This window comes from Grampus griseus (assembly GCF_964374135.1).
Source record: "Grampus griseus genome assembly, chromosome: 1".
In the NCBI taxonomy this organism is placed as follows: Eukaryota; Metazoa; Chordata; class Mammalia; order Artiodactyla; family Delphinidae; genus Grampus; species Grampus griseus.
Window position 1 is genome coordinate 182,450,909 of NC_139017.1, and position 19,320 is coordinate 182,470,228.

The 19,320-nt window shown below is 57.2% G+C and overlaps 1 protein-coding gene across 1 annotated transcript in view; it reads left to right on the forward strand.

Annotated features, from left to right (window-relative positions):
• Nucleotides 1-4,164: 4,164 nt before the first annotated feature.
• The window catches only part of CFAP74 (cilia and flagella associated protein 74), a gene marked incomplete at both ends in the record, with an annotated part of 58,283 nt that continues 43,127 nt past the window's right edge, over nucleotides 4,165-19,320 (forward strand). Inside the window, 13 exons of the mRNA XM_082677795.1 lie at nucleotides 4,165-4,228; nucleotides 4,819-4,903; nucleotides 4,985-5,125; nucleotides 5,413-5,511; nucleotides 6,337-6,441; nucleotides 9,669-9,815; nucleotides 10,688-10,798; nucleotides 11,157-11,259; nucleotides 11,670-11,827; nucleotides 12,778-12,979; nucleotides 14,009-14,164; nucleotides 15,703-15,876; nucleotides 16,195-16,313. Of these exons, the coding sequence (XP_082533921.1) occupies nucleotides 4,165-4,228; nucleotides 4,819-4,903; nucleotides 4,985-5,125; nucleotides 5,413-5,511; nucleotides 6,337-6,441; nucleotides 9,669-9,815; nucleotides 10,688-10,798; nucleotides 11,157-11,259; nucleotides 11,670-11,827; nucleotides 12,778-12,979; nucleotides 14,009-14,164; nucleotides 15,703-15,876; nucleotides 16,195-16,313 (1,664 nt within the window). The remainder of the gene's footprint in view (nucleotides 4,229-4,818; nucleotides 4,904-4,984; nucleotides 5,126-5,412; nucleotides 5,512-6,336; nucleotides 6,442-9,668; nucleotides 9,816-10,687; nucleotides 10,799-11,156; nucleotides 11,260-11,669; nucleotides 11,828-12,777; nucleotides 12,980-14,008; nucleotides 14,165-15,702; nucleotides 15,877-16,194; nucleotides 16,314-19,320) is intronic.

Below are 19,320 nucleotides of genomic sequence, written 5' to 3' on the forward strand. Positions count from 1 at the left end.
TTTGTCCTGGGCCCTGAGCACGTGAGATTTTGTGTCCTTTAAGAGCGGCGTCTCTGTTTCGCACGGCGCTCTGGCTCCCCTGGAAGGAAGCCCCGCTCACCTTCAGAGCCAGATGTTCTTCGGGCCTGACTTCCTGGTGCAGGGCCCCCAGGCTGGGGAACCTGACTTCCTGGGGCGCCCCTCTGCGGTTGTGATTATCCTCCCGTGCTCAGCTCACCCACCCGGGGCTTTGGGTCTTGATTGCCCCGCCTGTTGTGAGTCCTCCTGTACAGCTTCAGGTGTAGACGGTCTTTTCTTCTAAGCTCCTGCTCTTTCTCGTCACTAGCTGCTCTGTGATAGGGTGATTCTCTCTGTGTCCGCGGGAGAAGGTGAGCTCAGGGGTCTTCCTGCTCCCCATCTGCTTTGCTTTTCTCTATCTGTTATTGATTTGGGCTGATTAATTTGCTCAGAGAATAAGCTTCGTATGATTTTAGTTCTTTGAAATGTGTTGAGTCCTGCTTTGGGGCCGGTAGATAGTTTTTGTAAATATTCTGTGTGATGGTTTAAGGGAGCACTTAAATTTCCATAGTTGTTTCTGTTCCATGTATGTCTGTGGGGTTCAGTTTGTTAATGATGTTGTTTAAATGTGTGTCATTAATGACTTATTTTATCTGGTTTTGTTGTCAGTTCCTGAGAGAGGCGTGTTAAAACCTCCCCCTAGAGTTTGTACTTTTGACTCTTTCTCCTTGTTCTGCCAGTCTTTGCTTTGTTTATTTAGTGGCTATGCGTTTGAATACACGTGGATTTACCACTGTTGTATCTTCCTGGTGAGCTGAGCCTCTGGTGATGACCTGACCCTCTTACTGCTGTTACTGCTTTTTGCCTAAAGTATTTTTGTCTGTTTCTAGACAACGCCACCAGCTTCCTGTTACAGTTTCTATATAGGGCATCTTTGTCTGACTTTGAAAATGCAGTGCTTTTGTATGTTATTGCTTTGGAATTCTCTTTTAAATAGTAAAAATTGGGCTTCCCTGATGGCGCAGTGGTTGAGAGTCCGCCTGCCGATGCAGGGGACGCGGGTTCGTGCCCCGGTCTGGGAGGATCCCACGTGCCGCGGAGCGGCTGGGCCCGTGAGCCGTGGCCGCTGAGCCTGCGCATCCGGAGCCTGTGCTCCACAGTGGGAGAGGCCACAACAGTGAGAGGCCCGCGTACCAAAAAAAAAAAAAAAAGAATCCACCTGCCAATGCAGGGGACGCGGGTTTGAGCCCTAGTCTGGGAAGATCCCACATGCCGCAGAGAAACTAACCCATGCGCCACAGCTACTGAAGTCCACGTGCCTAGAGGCCGTGCTCCACAAGAGAATCCACTGCAATGAGAAGCCTGCGCACCTCAATGAAGAGGAGCCCCTGCACTCCGCAACTAGAGAAAGCCCGCGGGCAGCAACGAAGACCCAGTGCAGCCAAAAATAAATAAATTTAAAAAAATTAAAAAGTAGTAAAAAGTTAGATTTTTGTTGATTTTGGTGGTTGATAAGACACTTTTCTTTAGCTTGGTCACTTCATCTATTTGTATTCTTGTCTTCACTTAGGTTTTGACCTGACAATTTCATCATGTCAATTCTTCAAGACCCTTAAGACAATTAAAATACAATTTTCCCAGCCTTTTGGTTATTTGCACGCTGGCCAGCCAGTTCTCCAACAGAAGGTCCACGTGCTTCTTAAGCACAGTTTGGCACACCTCTGTGTTTGATCCCGCTTCACCCGCACGTCAGAGGCGCCCGGCTCCTGAGCCCCAGGTTGTGCGATGCCCACGGGGCCTTGGGGCCCCTCACCGCGTGCCCGTCCGCACGCTGGCTCCTGTTGTGTTCCCACTGTTCCTCTCACGTCTGCCTCATCCTTGTAGACTCATGTCCTGAAAACACTGAATCCTGCCACGGTTGTTCTAGTGAGGATTTGAAGGGGGTCAGGGACCCGCTGTCTGGAACCACCGTCTTTAGCTGGACATTCAGAGCGTGTGTGGTTTGATGTTGTCACTGCAGGTGGAGCTGTGTGAGACGTCCCTCCTCTTAGCAGAGTGTCACCCTCGGGGGGCGTTGGTTACACCGTGTTTTATACGCGATGTGATGAGCGCATGCAACTCACAAGCCCAGGGCAGCACAGGCTGGACCACTTTGCAAGCATCTTCTGAAAGCCCCGCATCCACCATCCGCAGGCTGGTAGACTAAGAGCTGTCTTCAGTTGGGAGGGATATTGTTGGTATTTTACAAGATGCCTCGAAATTCTGCCTCTCAGGGCTTTAATGCACAGAGGGGTTTTTTGTAGCATTTAAATAAATGACTGGCATTGATTTATTAATGACTTATCAGGGAAACATTATTAGGCTTTGAAAATATTTTTCAGTGACTTATTCTGGAGCAGTTGGTAAATTCAGCAATGAAAACAAACTGGTCTACAGTTTCAGCACCTCGTCCATAATATCAACATTTAATATCAACGTCTAATATCAACATCTGTACCAAGCTCTACACAGGCATCTCCCAATGTTCCCGAAATGACTATCAAACTGTAATGAATATTGTGAAACCCCTTAGGAGTTGTCTCTGGACTCTGTGCCTGCGTTTATTGAGATAACGTATACACGCTGTAACGAGCACGCAAATTAAATGTTCACTAGTGTGAGTTTGACACTTGTGCACACCTGTGTAGCCACCACCCAAAACAAGATGCAGACCGTTTCCGTCCTCCCCCCAGTCCCTCGTAGCCCCCGCCGTCCCCATCCCCTGCCTCTAACCCAGAAGCTGCGTCTCATTTCTATCATCGCCCTTTAGTCCTGCGTGTTCTGGGGCTTCACACGTGCTCTTCTGTGTCTGGCTTCCTGCACTTAGCACGGTGTGTCTGAGATTCATCCGTGGTGCTCTGTGCATCAGACTGCGTTCTCTTCGTCACTGTTACTCCTTTGTATGAACGCACCAGAATCTGCTTCTCAGAATCCGTTCTCATCACGGTGGACACTTGGATTGTTTCCAGTTTGCGGCTGTTGTGAATAAGGTTGCTGTGAGCGTCCCTGTACAAGTGTTTTTGTGGACATACTTCTGTTTCTCTTGGGTAGGATTTCTGGGTCCTCTGGTGAGTGTATGTTGATAGCATCTAGTGTTATGGTTTCGTATTGGGTATTTTTGATTTGGGGCGTTCTAACAGGCGTGTAGTAGTGTCTGGTTATGGTTTTGATTTGATTCCCTAGTGACTAATGATGTTTACAAAGTTCCATGAGCCTATGGTCATCGTGCATCTTCTTTTGTCGTGTCTGTTCTAAAATTTTTGTCCCTTTTCAGTTGGGGTTTGGACTTGCTATTGCTGTTATTTAGGAGTTCCTTATGTATAATCTGAGTACCAGACCTCTGTTACATGTATGTGCTGCAAATATTTTTTCAGATTCTGTGGCCTCTCTTCATTTTCTTTTTTTTTTTTTTTTTTTTTTTTTTTTTTTGCGGTATGTGGGCCTCTCACTGCTGTGGCCTCTCCCGTTGCGGAGCACAGGCTCCGGACGCACAGGCCCAGCGGCCACGGCTCACGGGCCCAGCCACTCCGCGGCACGTGGGATCCTCCCGGACCGGGGCACGAACCGGTGCCCCCCGCATCAGCAAGCGGACTCCCAACCACTGCGCCACCAGGGAAGCCCTCTTCATTTTCTTAATGTCTTTTTTTAAAAAATATGCTTTGCTGTTTTGTTTGTTTGTTTGTTTTGTGTTTTTTTTGTTTTTTCTAAGATGTTGGGGGTAGGAGTTTTAGTAATTTATTTATTTAGTTTTGCTGTGTTGGGTCTTCGTTTCTGTGCGAGGGCTTTCTCTAGTTGTGGCAAGCGGAGGCCACTCTTCATCGCAGTGCGCGGGCCTCTCACTATCGCGGCCTCTCTTGTTGTGGAGCACAGGCTCCAGACGCGCAGGCTCAGTAGTTGTGGCTCACGGACCTAGTTGCTCCACGGCATGTGGGATCCTCCCAGACCAGGGCTCAAACCCGTGTCCCCTGCATTAGCAGGCAGATTCTCAACCACTGCACCACCAGGGAAGCCCTAATGTCTTTTTACAAGAGAAATTGTTAACGCTTATGAAATCCGGTTTTTTAGGGTTTTTTTAATGTGTCATCTATGTTTTGTAAAATTTTTTGTAGCTAATTTCTGCCTCCCAAGATGGAAGAAGATGCCAGCCTGTTCCCTAAGAAGCTTTTGGACGACGCCCCCCTTGTGGAGGATGGTAATTAAGAAAGGTCTTTTCACAAATAAGACACGTTTCAACACACGGAAGACAAACGATGTGCTTAATAGTTGCCCTTTAATTTCCTTTTTTCAGAGAGACCACATCTTTTAAACTCATATTTTTTCTCAAAAAGGTAGCTTGTATTATTCCGTTTAATCAGAAGAAAGGTCCACGTGGCTGAGACCTTGAAGTTCAGTGGCCGACGGTAGCTTCCCAGTCTTTTGTTATTGCTTCAAATGGCAATAAAGAACCTGCTGTATGTAACCTGAAGAGCCTGGTTTCAGAGCAGCAGCTGCATTTCACGTCTGCCTTTGACGAGTCTACTCTGAGATCTTGTCACGTGGCCGTTAGAAAACTCCACTCTACGCTCATGAAACAAGGGTGGGAAAGACAATAGTGTTTTGCTATTATTATGAAAATAGTTTTGACTTTGCAGACCCCTTGGAAGCGTTCCCTGGGCCACACTTTAAGAACCACTGCTCCATCCCATCATTGCCCAGTTTGCGTGTGTCAGGATTTACCCTGGAACTTCAGGCTTGAAGGTCTCCATCTGCGTTCTGTTGTTTTAACTCTCACTCTATTTCTAGAAACAGATGAACCGGAGGATCCGGAGTTTGTGCTGGGCCCTGTCCCTGGGGAGGCTGAGAACGAGGCGGACCCAGGAAGCTCCTGGTAATTAACCCGGGGCAGGGGGAGGGGGAGGGGCAGGACGCACTCCCCACGGATGGCAGCGGGCGTCCTTTCCATGTTAAGTCCAGGGAAAGAGCAGAATGCAGACAAGAGGAAGCAGAGACCAGCCGTCCAGGACAGAATGCAGGCCTCACTCCTGCGGAGGGATTTGAGCCACCTAGACCAGCTGCATGAAGAGAAAGACCTTTTCATTCAGAACACGAGGTGAGCGGGGCGGGCCGGGCTCTGGCCGGGGCCCATCTGTGCGGCGTTTGCCGCCCTCCACTCCTGTCCGATTGACGGCGACCCTGCAGTGTGTTCTCCAATGTCTGCGAAGAAAAATTTCAAACACAGAAAAGTTGAAACTTGAAGGCAAATTGATGACATCATGAAACTTTACTCCTAAATGCTCGAGATGCCCGCAGGAGAGCCTGTGCCAGCTGCCGGCCCCGCCCCGGCCGGAGCGCCTGGGGTGCAGGGAGCCGCTTACCGACGCTGGTTCCAACTTTCAGGGAGGAGCTGCGTGCTTGCCGCTGGAGGATGGGGCTCCTCTCCAAGCAGCAGGAGAGCGTGGCAGCTGGCCCGGCCGCGGAGAGAGCCGCCGGCAACAGGTAGGTCGGAGGTGGGGCCCTGGGGCCGGTGGGCACGGGAGTGGGGGCGGACCCACTTCCCGGCCGTGTGGGAATCGGGCAACCCAAGTGGACATCAGGAGTCAGGTGGCCACGAGTCAGGAGGGGCGGTCACTTTGAGGCAGGTGGCCAGGGGAGGCCTCCCTGAGGAGGGGACCTGCAGGCTGGGAGGTGAGTGGTAGGGACAGCGGCACAATGGCTGGGGTGGGCGGCGAGTGCAGGGCCCGGGGCAGCAGGCGAGGACGCCAGGTCACGTGCCCGCGGACCAGAGCCCTCTGGTCAGTGTCCCTCCAGGCCGCCCTCCAAGAGATGCCCCCGCCCTCTCCTGACCGTAGAGGGGTGTCTTGCGGGGCGGTGCACCTCTCTGTCCTGCGCCCGCCCACCCACCCTGTTCATCTGAGCGCCCCCGCGAAGTGGCTACACCTCAGAGTGTGACTGGGCTTGGGTGACCGGGAGGGCAGAGGGAGGTGAAGTAGGAGGTCTCAGAGTGGGCTCGGCCAGGAGGGCCTCTCAGTGGCTTTTTGGCCCCCGAGATGCCTCTAGTCGTTAGGTGAGTGTGCGGGTCCTTCCTGAGGGGCTGGCAACTAGGGGGCTGGCTCCCCATCCTTGGAAGGATGAGAGGCCAGTGGAGAGGGGGCGGGAGGGGGCAGGAGCGGGCTCAGATCAACGGAGTGGGCCCAGGAGAAGCCTTCCTTCGGCCGCAGCCCTGCCCTCGAGTCGGCCAGTTTAGAGGAAAGGTCAGGCGAAGGCATCGCTGAGCCTGAAGGCCCGCAGCCCCTGAGGCCCCGACCCACTCGCCCTCTGCTGGGCAGCCATGGGTCGCCTCGAGGCAGCGTCCCAGCGCCCGTGCTCAGAGCTGGGGAACGAGGGGGACCTGCAGGCGAAGATGACGGCCGTGCTGCAGGACAGCGTGTAAGTCCAGGCCGTCGAGCAGGGACGGGTTTGAAGATGAAGAATGACATTTTGTGTTTGACTTTCAAGCTGCCTAAAGATTGAAAGGTAGCTGAGACTTTCCATCGTTTAAGTGTTTTGCGCATCCTCCATGTTTGTCTGAGTTCTCAGGAACTGTGAAATCAGCTTCTTTTTCCTTTTTTCCTGCTCTTTGAGCCTCCAAAGAACGACCAGCATGATTTTTAAAAGAGCTTTACACCTTTTCTGAGAGCACTCCCCCCACCCGGCGAGGAGACGGCTGTGCTGTGTCAAATCCTGTACACGGCAGCTTCCTCCCTGCACCAGCCGGCACCGGGCTGGTCCCCACCAGCGCCGCGGAGCCCCCGGGGCCCTGCCTGTGTCGGATCACTGTATGGTCCATTTAGTTTTTTAAAAAACTTCTAAATTTTGAAACAATTTCAAATTCACAGAAGAGTTGCAGAAATAGCACCAAGAACCCCTGGTGTTCCCTTGCTCTCCCCACCATCCCGGTGACACTTCACACTTGGAGGGTTGCATGGCGTCGCCCCACCTCCAGTAGGAGAGACCCTCAGTCTTCCCGTGACGCTTGTGACCTTGATGGTTTTGAAGCATCCGGGCCAGGAACTGTCCCCCAAGTTGCCTTTGTGTGATGTTTCCTCGGGGCGGTGGTCTAGAATCCCCCAGGTGCTGCCCCCCGCCCCCCCCCCCCCGCCAACAAGGCGTACGATGGCCACCGGTCCCATTTCCAGTGGGGGAACTTTGGTCACTTGATCGAGATGGGGTGTGCAGGGTTTCTTTTTTGGTTTTAAAGTTTACACATTTAAAAAAAAATATTTATTTATTTATTTGGCTGTGCTGGGTCTTAGTTGCAGCATGCGGGATCTAGTTCCCCGACCAGGGATCGAACACAGGCCCCCTGCATTGGGAGCACGGAGTCTTAACCACTGGACCACCAGGGAAGTCCCTAAAGTTTACACTTTTTTTTAATATTTATTTTATTTATTTATTTAGGCTGCACCAGGTCTAAGTTGCAGCATGTGAGATCTTTAGTTGCAGCATGCATGCGGGGTCTAGTTCCCTGACCAGGGATCGAACCCGGGCCCCCTGCACTGGGAGTGCAGCGTCTTACCCATTGGACCACCAGGGAAGTCCCACGCAGGGTTTCTTCAATGCAGAGTCACGCTTTTCCTTTGGAAACTAACATGGAATTGGTGGTACATACTGTGAGACTGGAAAACCCCATCCTCATCCCTTTCACGCTCGGTGTTTGCATTTATTGATGCTTCTCGCTTGAATCAGTTATGATGATGGTTGCCAAAGGGCGATTTTCTAATTCCGTAATTCCTTCTAGATGTACGAGTTAGCGTTCCGCTGTAAGGAACAGCGTTCTCTTCCCCATGTTTCTTTATGTGTCAGTGTAGACTCTTCGACTTCCGTTCTATGCAGTGGGTTATAACCTGCTCTATCTTTTTTTTTTAATTAATTAATTAATTTATTTTTGGCTGCATTGGGTCTCCGTTGCTGTGCACGGGCTTTCTCTAGTTGCTGCGAGCGGGAGCTACCCTTTGTTGTGGTGCGTGGGCTTCCCATTGTGGTGGCTTCTCTTGTTGCGGAGCACGGGCTCTAGGCGCGTGGGCTCAGTAGTCGTGGCTCGTGGGCTCTAGAGCTCAGGCTCAGTAGTTGTGGCGCACGGGCTTAGTTGCTCCGCGGCATGTGGGACATTCCCAGACCAGGGCTCGAACCCGTGTCCCCTGCATTGGCAGGCGGATTCTTAACCACTGTGCCACCAGGGAAGTCCCATCATCATTATTTATTCTGATGCTCCAGTCACCCCCAATTGGGCCAGTTAGCACCTCTTTCAAGCAGGCTCCCTGTCGTTCTTCGAGTGCTTTCTGGGGTAACGACATGTTCGTAGCCCACTTGTTTCCTGTCCGCCCTAGTCCTAGACCTAGCCAGTTGTCCGGACCAAGCCAGAGCCTTGGTTTCTCACAGGGGAGAGTGGTGTTTAGGGACCTAGGGCTGGGCACCAGGTGGCCCCACTGGGAAGCATGTGCATGTCTCTGTGTGTCTGCGTTAGAACCAGGAGTTGACACCCGTGATTCCAGCTCCAACAGAACCAGAGGTGCACCCTCATCTCCCCTGTCTGATGGGACACTTCTTCTCTGACAGATGGAACCTGTCTGTCATTACCTTCAGTGTTTTTGCTCACTTCTCCTCCCACCAAGTACCAGTCTGCTGACCCTGCCCCGCTGTGGCTGGCCCTGACCCCCCATAGCCCACCTGCCTGCCCCTCCTCATGTGGGCGTGGCTGCTGCCCATTTCCTTTCTTTTTAATCAGCTTTATTTAGGTCTAATTTATATGCAGGAAAATGTACGTCAAACGTCCCTTGTGCATCCTGTCCGTCAGCAGTGCTGACCCCAGGTGACCGCGGGTGTCCTCTGCCCCTTAGTGTTAAGTGTGTGAGACCCTGCAGTGTTTACTCCCCGTGCCCGTCTCCTCCATGCCACACAGCAGCCATGAGAGGCATTCATGTCCTCGTGCATGGCCGGTGTCTCCCTTCATGGCCGTAGAGTCCACTGCTGTCTGCTTCACCACTGAGCAGGGCTCCCGTTGGAAGCCCACCTGGTTTCCCTTCCTGGTCAGCATCCCCTTGGACCACGTAGTGACCCCTTGAACCTATTCTTGGGGGGACGTGACTTCAGGGCCCTCCTGTGTTGCTGCCGGTCTGTGTGCCCAGGCTCAAGGGCACCCCAGGCCGCAGGGACGTTGATGAGTCCCCCCAAGTGTGGGCTGAGGGCAGGCAGCCCACGCAGCAGGTGTCTGCTGTCCCCAAGGGCTTCCTTCAGGGGCACGTGTGAACTTGGGGCTCGTGGCCTAGACGGCGTCACTCACGGTCACTGAGCACCTGCTGAGTGTCAGACCCCGACGTAAGCACGTAGGGTCAGCAGTGAGGAAAACACTTGGAGTCCCTGCCTGCTTTCACGGGAATGAGAGGCACATAAGCAAAGCAAGAAGCTCGCGGCGGTGCCACGTGGCACGGTCGCTGCGTCCCTGGGCCCAGAGAGCAGGGCTTCAGGGACAGAGCGGGGCGGTGTTGCAGGAGACAAGGGGCCTGGGTGTTGGTCAGACTCGGTGGCGGAGCCCTGGAGTGGACGCTGCGCGGGGGGCGTGGCCCGGCTCTCCAACCCCTTTGCCAGCGTAAACAGAAGCGCCTCCTGTTTGCAAGGAGCGCCGTGTGGCACATGGAGATCCAGGAGAGGCAGCTGGAGGACGCCCGCGAGTCGGCCCAAGCGGAGGCCCCGGCTGCCAGGAAATGCCTCCGGGAGAGGGGGGCCTCGGGGAAGGCAGAGCGGAACCGGCTGCTGCGGGTGCGGTAGGTCCAGGCCTGGGGCGCACCCCCCCAGGCCCACGCCTGTGCCCCCCGCCAGGCCCATGCCTGTGCCCCTCACCAGGCCCACGCCTGTGCCCCCCCGGCCCACGCCTGCGCCCCCCCCCCCGCCCCACGCCTGCAACAACCCCCCGGCCCACGCCTGCGGCCCCCCTGCCCACGCCTGCAGCCCCCCTGCCCACGCCTGTGACCCCCCCGGCCCACGCCTGCGCCCTCCCCCCGCCCCACGCCTGCAACACCGCCCCCGGCCCACGCCTGCGACCCCCCCCCGGCCCAGGCCTGCGCCCCCCCTCCCGCCCCACACCTGCGACCTCCCCACAGGCCCAGGCCTGCGCGCCCCCCCCCCCCCGCCCCACGCCTGCGCCCCTGCCCACCCAGCCCCAGCCTGGGCAGAGTGACTTGGGCCACGCTCGCTCCCTGACCTGATGGCTGCCTCCCTCCTGGACGCCCTGCCCTCTTCCCGGCCCTGGCCACTCCTTGTGGCCCGTCCTCCTGAGGCCCCGACACTGCCCGTGCCCCGCGGGCAGCTGCTTCTGAGGGTGGGGCCAGTGGAGTAGGTGTGCTGCAGGCCGGGGGACGCAGCCCCCCCCAGGGGCCCCCCGCCCTCGCCCCGGCACGGGGTCCTCACAGGTCCTCCGGCTCTCCCACCCCCCACCTTGTCCAGCCCGTTGCCAGATCTTCCTGCTGCTTCCGTGGGATCCGAGCCTGTGGACACCCACAGGGTCCCCACGGCCCCGCCCCCTACCAGGCACAGCGCAGGGCCCTCCCGCCTCATGCACTTGGCCCTGGTCCCGGGCCCTCTGCGGCCAAGCCTGCACAAGACGTGTCCCTGTTCCCGCTGCCCCGTGTCCCTGCAGGAGGTCCGTGTACCTGCAGAAGGAGCACGGGCTCAGGCACCAGAAGCTGGTGGAAGACGCCCAGAAGAACCATCGGAAGGCCGTGAAGTTCCTGAAGGCCTCCCTGGGGAGGTACTGCGGCTCTCTTCTCTCCGCGCTTCTCCTCCTGTCCCTCCCCTCACCCCACCCCCGCCCACACAGGGAAGCCTGAGAAAGTGGATCAATTGCCTTCGTTTTGAAATCCTCCGATTTTATCATTGAGCCGTCACCTCATCACCCAGAAAGAATAAGTGTGTGTTTCCAGCTTTGAGCTGACGGCTGTTAGTTTCAGACGAGGACTCCAGTCTAGAGAAACGGCTTTCACGTTTCCTCATGGTCCACGCGCAGCCCAGCTCTTTCCCACTTGCCTTTAACATCATGGCGCTTGGCTGCTTCCTTGGGGCTCCTCCCCCCAGTGGCCACTGCGCCATGAGCAGGTCCTCCCCGCCAGGATCCGCAAGCAGGAGCAGAGAGAGGAGCTGGAGAGCCGCGAGCACGCGCACAGGCGCATGGACGCCGTGCTGGCCCTGAAGAACAGCATCTCCGCCAACCGGGTAGGACTGGCCCCACGTCCCGACGCCCTCAGGATGCGCTCACCTGCCCTTGGACAGGCTCCCGCGCTCCAGGGGGACCCGGGCTCGGCGAGGGGAGTGCTGGAGCCCCGGGTCTTCCCAGGGGAAGTGATACCCCCCGGGGCCTGGGGGGCAGTTAGACCAGGGAAGCGGGGAGGGATGCGCAGTGAGCCGCCAGTCCAGTGGAGACAGCGGGGCTCTGGCCTCGGGAAGCCCCTGAGGATTTGGGGGGGCAGCTTCAGGAGGCGCGTGCAGGCGGGAGCAGCGGTGATTTCCACAAACGTTGGCCTCCGGCGCCTCGGGTACGACTTGAGGGCACCCAGCCCACAGAAAGCCCCACTGCGCACGCGCACACCTGGGATGCCGGCACGTCCATGTTCTCTATTCCCAAGGAGACGCTCCGGAAATTTCAAGCATGGGGCCAGGCCAAGGCAGAGCTGGCGGAACAGAGGGCCCAGGCCGAGAAGGAGGTGATTCTGGCCCAAGGTGGGGACGCTTTCAAGCACTTTTGCCATCAACGCCGGCGCCAGGAGCTGGAGGCCCAGAACCGGTGAGGGCCTGGTGGGGCGGCATCCCAGAGTGGTGGGCGGGTGTGTCTGTCACAACCTGCGGCGAGGCTGCCTCTCTCCCTGGGCCTCCCCCTCCCACCCCCCACCCCCCGCATCCTGCTCTCCAGCCCCCAGCAGGCAGGATGTCTCCTGGGCCTCAGGCACAGCCCCCACTGCCCCTGCTGCCCCGGGCATCCCCCGCCCATGGCCTCCTCCCTCCCAAAGGCTGCGGGCAGCCGGGGCTCACTTTCTGGGCTCCCCCAAACCGGGGCTCAGTGCTGCCTCAGTCCACGCTGCACCCCGTCATCCCCTAAGAACCCCTCGGCCTGCAAGTCCCCCATTCTCAGCTCCCCAGGCTGCACCCGACCTGAGACACAGGGGTCCGCCCGGGGGCTTCCCAAGATGCAAGGGTGAGGTGGCCAACTCTCCTGCCTCAGCCCAGCCTTGCACACAAGGTTCTGTCACTTCCTCTTCATCCTGGAGGGCCTGTCCCTTCCCCCACAAGCAGCCCCGCCCATCGTGGTCACTGTCAGCACCTGCCCAGGTGTGGCCACCCGGTCCTGTCACTGGGGAGTCGCGGTGCCCTGAGTGCCAGCCCCGGCGTTGGGTCATCGCCTGCCTGCAGGGGTCCCGGGGGCAGCTCCTCCTGCCTCGGAGCCCTTAGTCCTGGCAGGTGGGAGGCACCAGCAAGGAGCAGCGGGAATGACTGACTGAGTGACCGGCCTCCAGCCCTGAGACTGCCCTGGTCTGAGCCTCAGGGCGCCCAGTGGCGCCTGGGAACCCGGAGTGGGGGACGCAACAGCTCACGGGGTCGAGGCTTGTGGCGGGGACGGTGCTGGGCCGGAGGTTCGCGTCCCAGGTCTCTGGCCCGGCCGCCCTTCTGGGCTCCCTCCGTCGGCTCCTGCGGGCCGAGCCTCTCGGGGTCTGGGTGCAGCTAGCGTTTTCCCCACAGCGCCTTCGAGGAGGAGCAGAAGCTCAGGAAGCACGAGATCGTGAGTCGGATCTTGAAGGAGGAGGCCGAGGAGGCCAGGAGGAAGCAGCGGCCCTCGCCCGCCAGACCCGCGGGCCGACCGATCCTGAGGGACCAGACCTGGAGCTACGTGGCCGCTTTCCATGACGGGAAGGGCCCGGCGGACCCGCCCTGCTGCCCCCCGGTGAGCGGACGCCCCTGCTACACTGGACCGCACCGGCCAGCTCCGATCAGGACCGCGGAGAGCGCTCCTGCCCCTCCGCCCCTTCGCCGGATGCAGGCACAGCCTCCGGTCGCCAGGCGGCCCCAGCCCTGGTGCACGTGTTCCATGTCCCTCGCGGCTCCCCCCCCCCCCCCCCCCCGGTCTCCGGCGCCTGGCCCGCCTGGGGAAGCAGACCCCCATCGCCACACGTCCCCTGAACAGGATTGTCTTGGGCCACCTTACCCGTCCCCAGATGCCAGAGCCAGGCTGGTGACCAAAGGCCCATCACGGCCCAGGGGAGACGTGTGCCCCCGTCCACCCCCCACGCATGTTCGCCCCGGAGCCGGGCCGCTTCCCTCCATTCCCGCACTCAGTCCTCACATAGAGGGCCGGCCCTGTGCCGGCCACCCCACAGGTGACCTGCTTACCTGTCCCTGAGGGTGTGGGGTAGGGACGTCGGGACCCCATCCTGAGCCCGGCAGCCCTTCTGCTTCTGCTCTGTGTGCCCCCAGCCTGAAGGCCCAGGTCACTGGCTCCAGCAATGCGCTGCCAGCCGGAACCCCCAGGCTGCTTCGTGGGTGCCCCCCAAAGCTGTGCCTCTCTGTCCTCTCGCCCCCAGCCGTGCTCCTGCCCTTCTCCACGTGGGGCCTTTCTCACGCCTCCAGCAACATCGCCCTCCATTCTTGTCCCTGTGCCAGCCTGAGTTCCCTGGAGGGAGGCCCCGTCTGGCCCTAGAGCAGCTGAGGGTCCGTGAAGGGGGTTCCGGGGTGTCCATAAGTTAGAGTTTTGTGGCTCTTTTGGGCGTTGGAGACCAGGCTTTCACGATGTGTAAAGACACTCATGCTGTAAACAGAAGTTGCAAACCCATGTGTGCTCTGGTCTCTGAGTGCAGAGCGGGGCTGGGTCGTCTGCCAAGGCCCTGGAGTCCCGAGGGTTTGTACTTTCTTCCTCCCGGTCAGTACAATCTCTGTTTTCTAGAATAGGCTGTCGCGTTCCTCTCCCCAACTCCAGGAGGGCAGGTCTGCGTTACCCCAAGCCTCTCTGCTGGTGAAGGCCGCGTCCAGCGAGTCCGTCCAGGCGGACAGGGGGAGCCTTGGCCGGGAGGCGGGGACGCTGGCTCAGCCGGAGATCCCCGGGCTCTGGAAGGAGGACTGCAAGCCGTACCAGGTAGCCCCTTGGACACGCGGCCACATCTTTTCATCCGTCTCCCACGTCTCCACCCTGTCCTGGCGACCGTGGCGGCCCCCCTCGCGGGGGCTGCTCTGTGGTCCCCCCCAGCCACCTCCCTCCCAAACAACCACAGGGCCGGTGGTGGCCACACGTGGAGGGATGAGGCAGGGGGCTCGAGGGGTGGGGCCGAGTCCTAACTCTCCAGCTTACTACTGGGGAAATGTGTCGCTAGAAAAAGGCATGAGCTCACACTTGCTTTGACGGCCTCTTGTCACAGAACACGCGCTATCCAGAGCACTGATCGTCCTGGCTCTAAGAGGGCAGGCACAGCTCTGGGAGCCGAGAAGCTAGCGAGTGTCCACTGCACGCAGCAGGACACAGGCTCTGGGAGCCGAGGAGCACTGGTCGTGCTGGCTCTAAGAGGGCAGGCACAGCTCTGGGAGCCGAGAAGCTAGCGAATGTCCACTGCACGCAGCAGGACACAGGCTCTGGGAGCCGAGGAGCACTGATCGTCCTGGCTCTAAGAGGGCAGGCACAGCTCTGGGAGCCGAGAAGCTAGCGAGTGTCCACTGCACGCAGCAGGACACAGGCTCTGGGAGCCGAGGAGCACTGGTCGTCCTGACTCTAAAAGGGCAGGCACAGCTCTGGGAGCCGAGAAGCTAGCGAGTGTCCACTGCACGCAGCAGGACACAGGCTCTGGGAGCCGAGGAGCACTGGTCGTCCTGACTCTAAAAGGGCAGGCACAGCTCTGGGAGCCGAGAAGCTAGCGAGTGTCCACTGCACGCAGCAGGACACAGGCTCTGGGAGCCGAGGAGCACTGGTCGTGCTGGCTCTAAAAGGGCAGGCACAGCTCTGGGAGCTGAGAAGCTAGCGAGTGTCCACTGCACGCAGCAGGACACAGGCTCTGGCCCTGTCTCTGCACTGGTCAGCGGAGGCCCGCGGCCACCTGGAGGACATCGCCCGGCCTTGGTCTGTGTACAAGTTGGTTCCCATCGCTCTGAGGGCAAAGCCATTTTGGTTCCGCTGGTTCTGAGGAGGCCTGCCGCTGCTCTGCTCGGGCCCGGCCACTCCCTGGGCACCACCGGTCAGCAGACCGGCTCCCACCCAGGAGAGCGAGGCAGGAGGATGCCAGCCCCTGGGCCAGCAGGGGCACCGGGAACCAGGCCCCCAGAGGGTCCTTCTTCAAGTCACTAAGCCGGTCAGGGAGGCACCTTTATTTGTGCCACTGAAAAAATGTTGCTTCCGGTAGAGTTTTTCAAGAACTTTCTCTTGGCCTGATTTTAAAATCTAGAAAATACCCCTCTGCCATTATTTCCTGGAAATCCGCCGGCTCCTGGATGGCCCTGCTTGACCCCTTGTTTCTCCCCTGACCCTGCCATACCCCCTCCCCGGCCTTGCTGGTGCCCACCCCACCCCGGCCCCATGCGGCCGTGGTGGCCCCCGGCTCCGGGCTGTCCATTTCCTTTACTCCCCAGCTGACCTCAGGGAGCCCTGGGGGGGCTCCCGAGCTGACCACTGTCCCCACAAAACCCCAGGTGCCCAAGGAGGATGTGGACCAGAAGTCCGTGGGCGGAACGAAGACCGACAAGGACATCCTGGCACGCACTGCGCAGCAGCTGTGCCGCGGGGTGACCCACAAGCAGGTGGCATCCAGGCGCGAGTTCAGAGGGTGTCCCTTCCACAGCAAGCCCAAGCTCGTCCACTTCAAGGTGAGCCCAGGGTCCTCGCCTGGGGCTGAGGGGACAGGGCCCGGTCTCACACGAGGGGTCAGACACCAGCCCCAGGAGGGCGATTGTCCTGGGGGGCTGGCACGTCACACCTTCCTGGTCCCTCTGGAGGACCCAGGCACCACCCGACCCTTTGCTGGCGGACCCCCACCCGCTGGTCCCCAGGAGGCCGCTTCCTGCCTGAGGGGGGGGTCCTACGAGACCATGGAGGGTGTCCCCATCTCCCAGGCGGGAATGTCAGGTGCCGAGAAGCATCCGCCAGAAAACTCGGAGCAGTAACTTTTTATCTGCTTTTCCTAGGACTTTGATATCGGCAAAGTGTACAAGAAAAAGATCACGCTGATTAACGCCACCTACACGATTAACTACTGCAAGCTGGTGGGCGTGGAGGAGCGCCTCGGGGACTTCATCCGCATCGAGTACTAGGGGGTGGGGGGGGAGGCGGGCGGCGCGCGGGTGGCGGGGGGGGGGGGGGTGGAGGCGGGGGGGCGGAGGCGGGCGGCGCGCGGGTGGCGGGGGGGTGGAGGGCGGGCGGCGTGCGGGGCGGGTGCTTCAGTCCCTGCAACTGCTATCAGAGCCTTTTTATTTGACCCACATTTTGGGCACAAAACCTTCAGCTTGGGTCCCCGTGGGCATTTTGTAAAGTGGCTCCTCCGCCTTCCTGAGACCAGCCCAGTTTTCCCTGATAAATGGCTTGATGTTTTCCCCTTCATTGTGTTTTGAGGTTGACCACTCTGGGTAAGATTTCCCTGGAGGGCCTTGTGCCTTTTCAAGGTGAAGAAGAAAGCCATCTTTTATTTCGGGACTGTGTACTTGAACTCTGTATTTAAATTTTTTTTCTTTTCTTTTAATTGTATCCAATAATTCTTTTTTTTTATTGGAGTAAAATTGCTTTACAAGGTTGTGTTAGTTTCTACCGCACAATGAAGTGAATCAGCTGTATGTCTACATACATCCCCTCCCTCTTGTACCTCCCTCGCACCCCCCACCATCCCACCCCTCTAGGTCGTCACAGAGCGCCGAGCTGAGCTCCCTGTGCTACACAGCAGGTTCCCACTAGCTATCTGTTTTACACGTGGTAGTGTATTTATGTCAAACCTAATATCCCAATTCGTCCCACCCTCCCCTTCCCTCCACTGTGTCCACATGTCCGTTCTCTACGTCTGCGTCTCTATTCCTGCCTGTAAATAGGTTCCCCTGTACCATTTTTCTAGATTCCGTATATATGCATTAACATACGGTATTTGTTTTTCTCTTTCTGACTTGCTTCACTCTGTATGACAGACTCTAGGTCCATCCACATCTCTACAAATGACCCAATTTCGTTCCTTTTTATGGCTGGGTAATATTCCATTGTATATATGTACCACATCTTCTTTATCCATTCATCTGTCTATGGACATTTAGGTTGGTTCCGTATCCTGGCTATTGTAAATAGAGCTGCAATGAACATTGGGGTGCATGTGTCTTTTTGAATTATGGTTTTCTCAGGATATATGCCCAGCAGTGGGATTGCTGGGTCATATGGTAATTCTATTTTTAGTTTTTTAAGAAACTTCCATACTGTTCTCCATAGTGGCTGTATCAATTTACATTCCCACCAACAGTGCAATAGGGTTCCCTTTTCTCCTCACCCTCTCCAGCATTTGTTGTTTGTAGATTTTCTGATGATGCCCCTTCTGACTGGTGTGAGGTGGTACCTCATTGTAGTTTTGATTTGCATTTCTCTAATAATTAGTGATGTTGAGAATCTTTTCATGTACCTCTTGGCCATCTGTTACGTCTTCTTTGGTGAAATGTCTGTTTAGGTCTTCCACCCATTTTTTATTTGGGTTGTTTGTATTTTTTGATATTGAGCTCCGCGAGCTGTTTGAATATTTTGGAGATTAATCCTTTGTCCGTTGCTTCATTTGCAAATATTTTCTCCCATTCTGAGGGTTGTCTTGTCGTCTTGTTTATGGTTTCCTTTGCTGTGCAAAAGCTTTGAAGTTTCATTAGGTCCCATTTGTTTATTTCTGTTATTTTCGTTACTCTAGGAGGTGGGTCCAATGTATTTAAATTTTTCCTCTGTTGCAGGGTTTCAGGTTTCTTCCTTTGAGACCCCACTGATACCTGACTTGGGTCCTCTTTTGTGTCTGATTTTCTTTCTGTCCCTGTAATCCTTGCTTCTTTCCTGTTTTGCTTTCCCCTCATTTTTCTTGTAACCACCGTTGCTGTGTCTTCTGCGGGACCTTCTTCTCTTCTGCTCCTTGAGCATTTTGCCTTTGCCGTTAAGTTTTTTCTCCTCCCCGCCCTGGTTTCTCCAGCTTCTGTCCTCGGTTTGGAGGTGCCGGGGGCTCCTGCTGTGAGTGCTGCAGCCTCCAAGGCCCTGCCCTCTGCCCCCAGGGGCTTCCCGGGGCTGCTCCCTGAGTCCACAGCTCTGGTCAGCCTCCCCCACGAGGACGCGCTGTCCGTTCTGTGCCGACTGTGGCCGGGCGCGGGGTCTGCAGAGGCTCACGTGTTTATCGCCTGCGTGTCCTCCGCCTTCCAGGCATGCTGACGGCGGGGGCTTTCCTGTGTTGCTAGTTCTTCCTGTTGAGCTGTGGGTTTCTGGAGGAGTCGGCAGAGGCCCAGAGTCGGGTGGTCGCTGTCACCTAGGCCACCCTGAGGCGCCCCTCCCCAAGCCTGGAGCATTTCCTCTCCACGCTCGGAGGATCTTACTCCCCCGTCTCCTGTTTTCTGCTGTTACTGTTCCGTCCGATCCCCTGTCTTTGTAGGTTATCGAGCTCTTTCCTCAGGTTGCCATGAGCTTGCCCTCCCCTTGGGGTCCTGCATGTCTACGGCAGTGTGTCTGGTGTGGACTGACCTTTCCTAGGGCTGCTTAGAACTCCCTGTGCTTCCCGATGGGAGGATTCAGCTCTTTGAACAGCTGTGGGCATTTCTCCGCCCTGTCCCTTCAGATGTCGCCTACCTCCCATCCTCACAGACCTGCCCCCGTGTTCCGATTCGAGCCCTGTCTGTTCTGTGCCCCCCACACCTCCTGACGCCTGTCTCACATCCCCCCCCCCCCGCCCCGTCATCTCCCTGAGCAGGTTTCTCAGTGTTTCCCGGGGTCCGTCCCTCTGTTGAGTACTTCTGTCCTTGGTCGTATCTAATCGGCTGTTGAAATTGCTTGTTATGTGTCTAACTTCAGTTGCCGTATTTCTCATTTCTGAAAATTCTAAGTTCTTTTTCGGATCCGCTGGTATTTCTTGTTCTTTTCTCACGTCTGTAATTCTCTGCGTCTTTCTACTGCCTGACATCCTTGGAGTCTGGCCCTGCCCCTCGCCGTGTTTCGTGCTGGTCTCTGCACGGACGTTGAAATCTGGGTTCGAATCTTCCCACGGCTGAGGCTCCACCCTCGGGCCTCTGTTAGTCTGACATCACAATGCTTCCCTCCCGATCCGA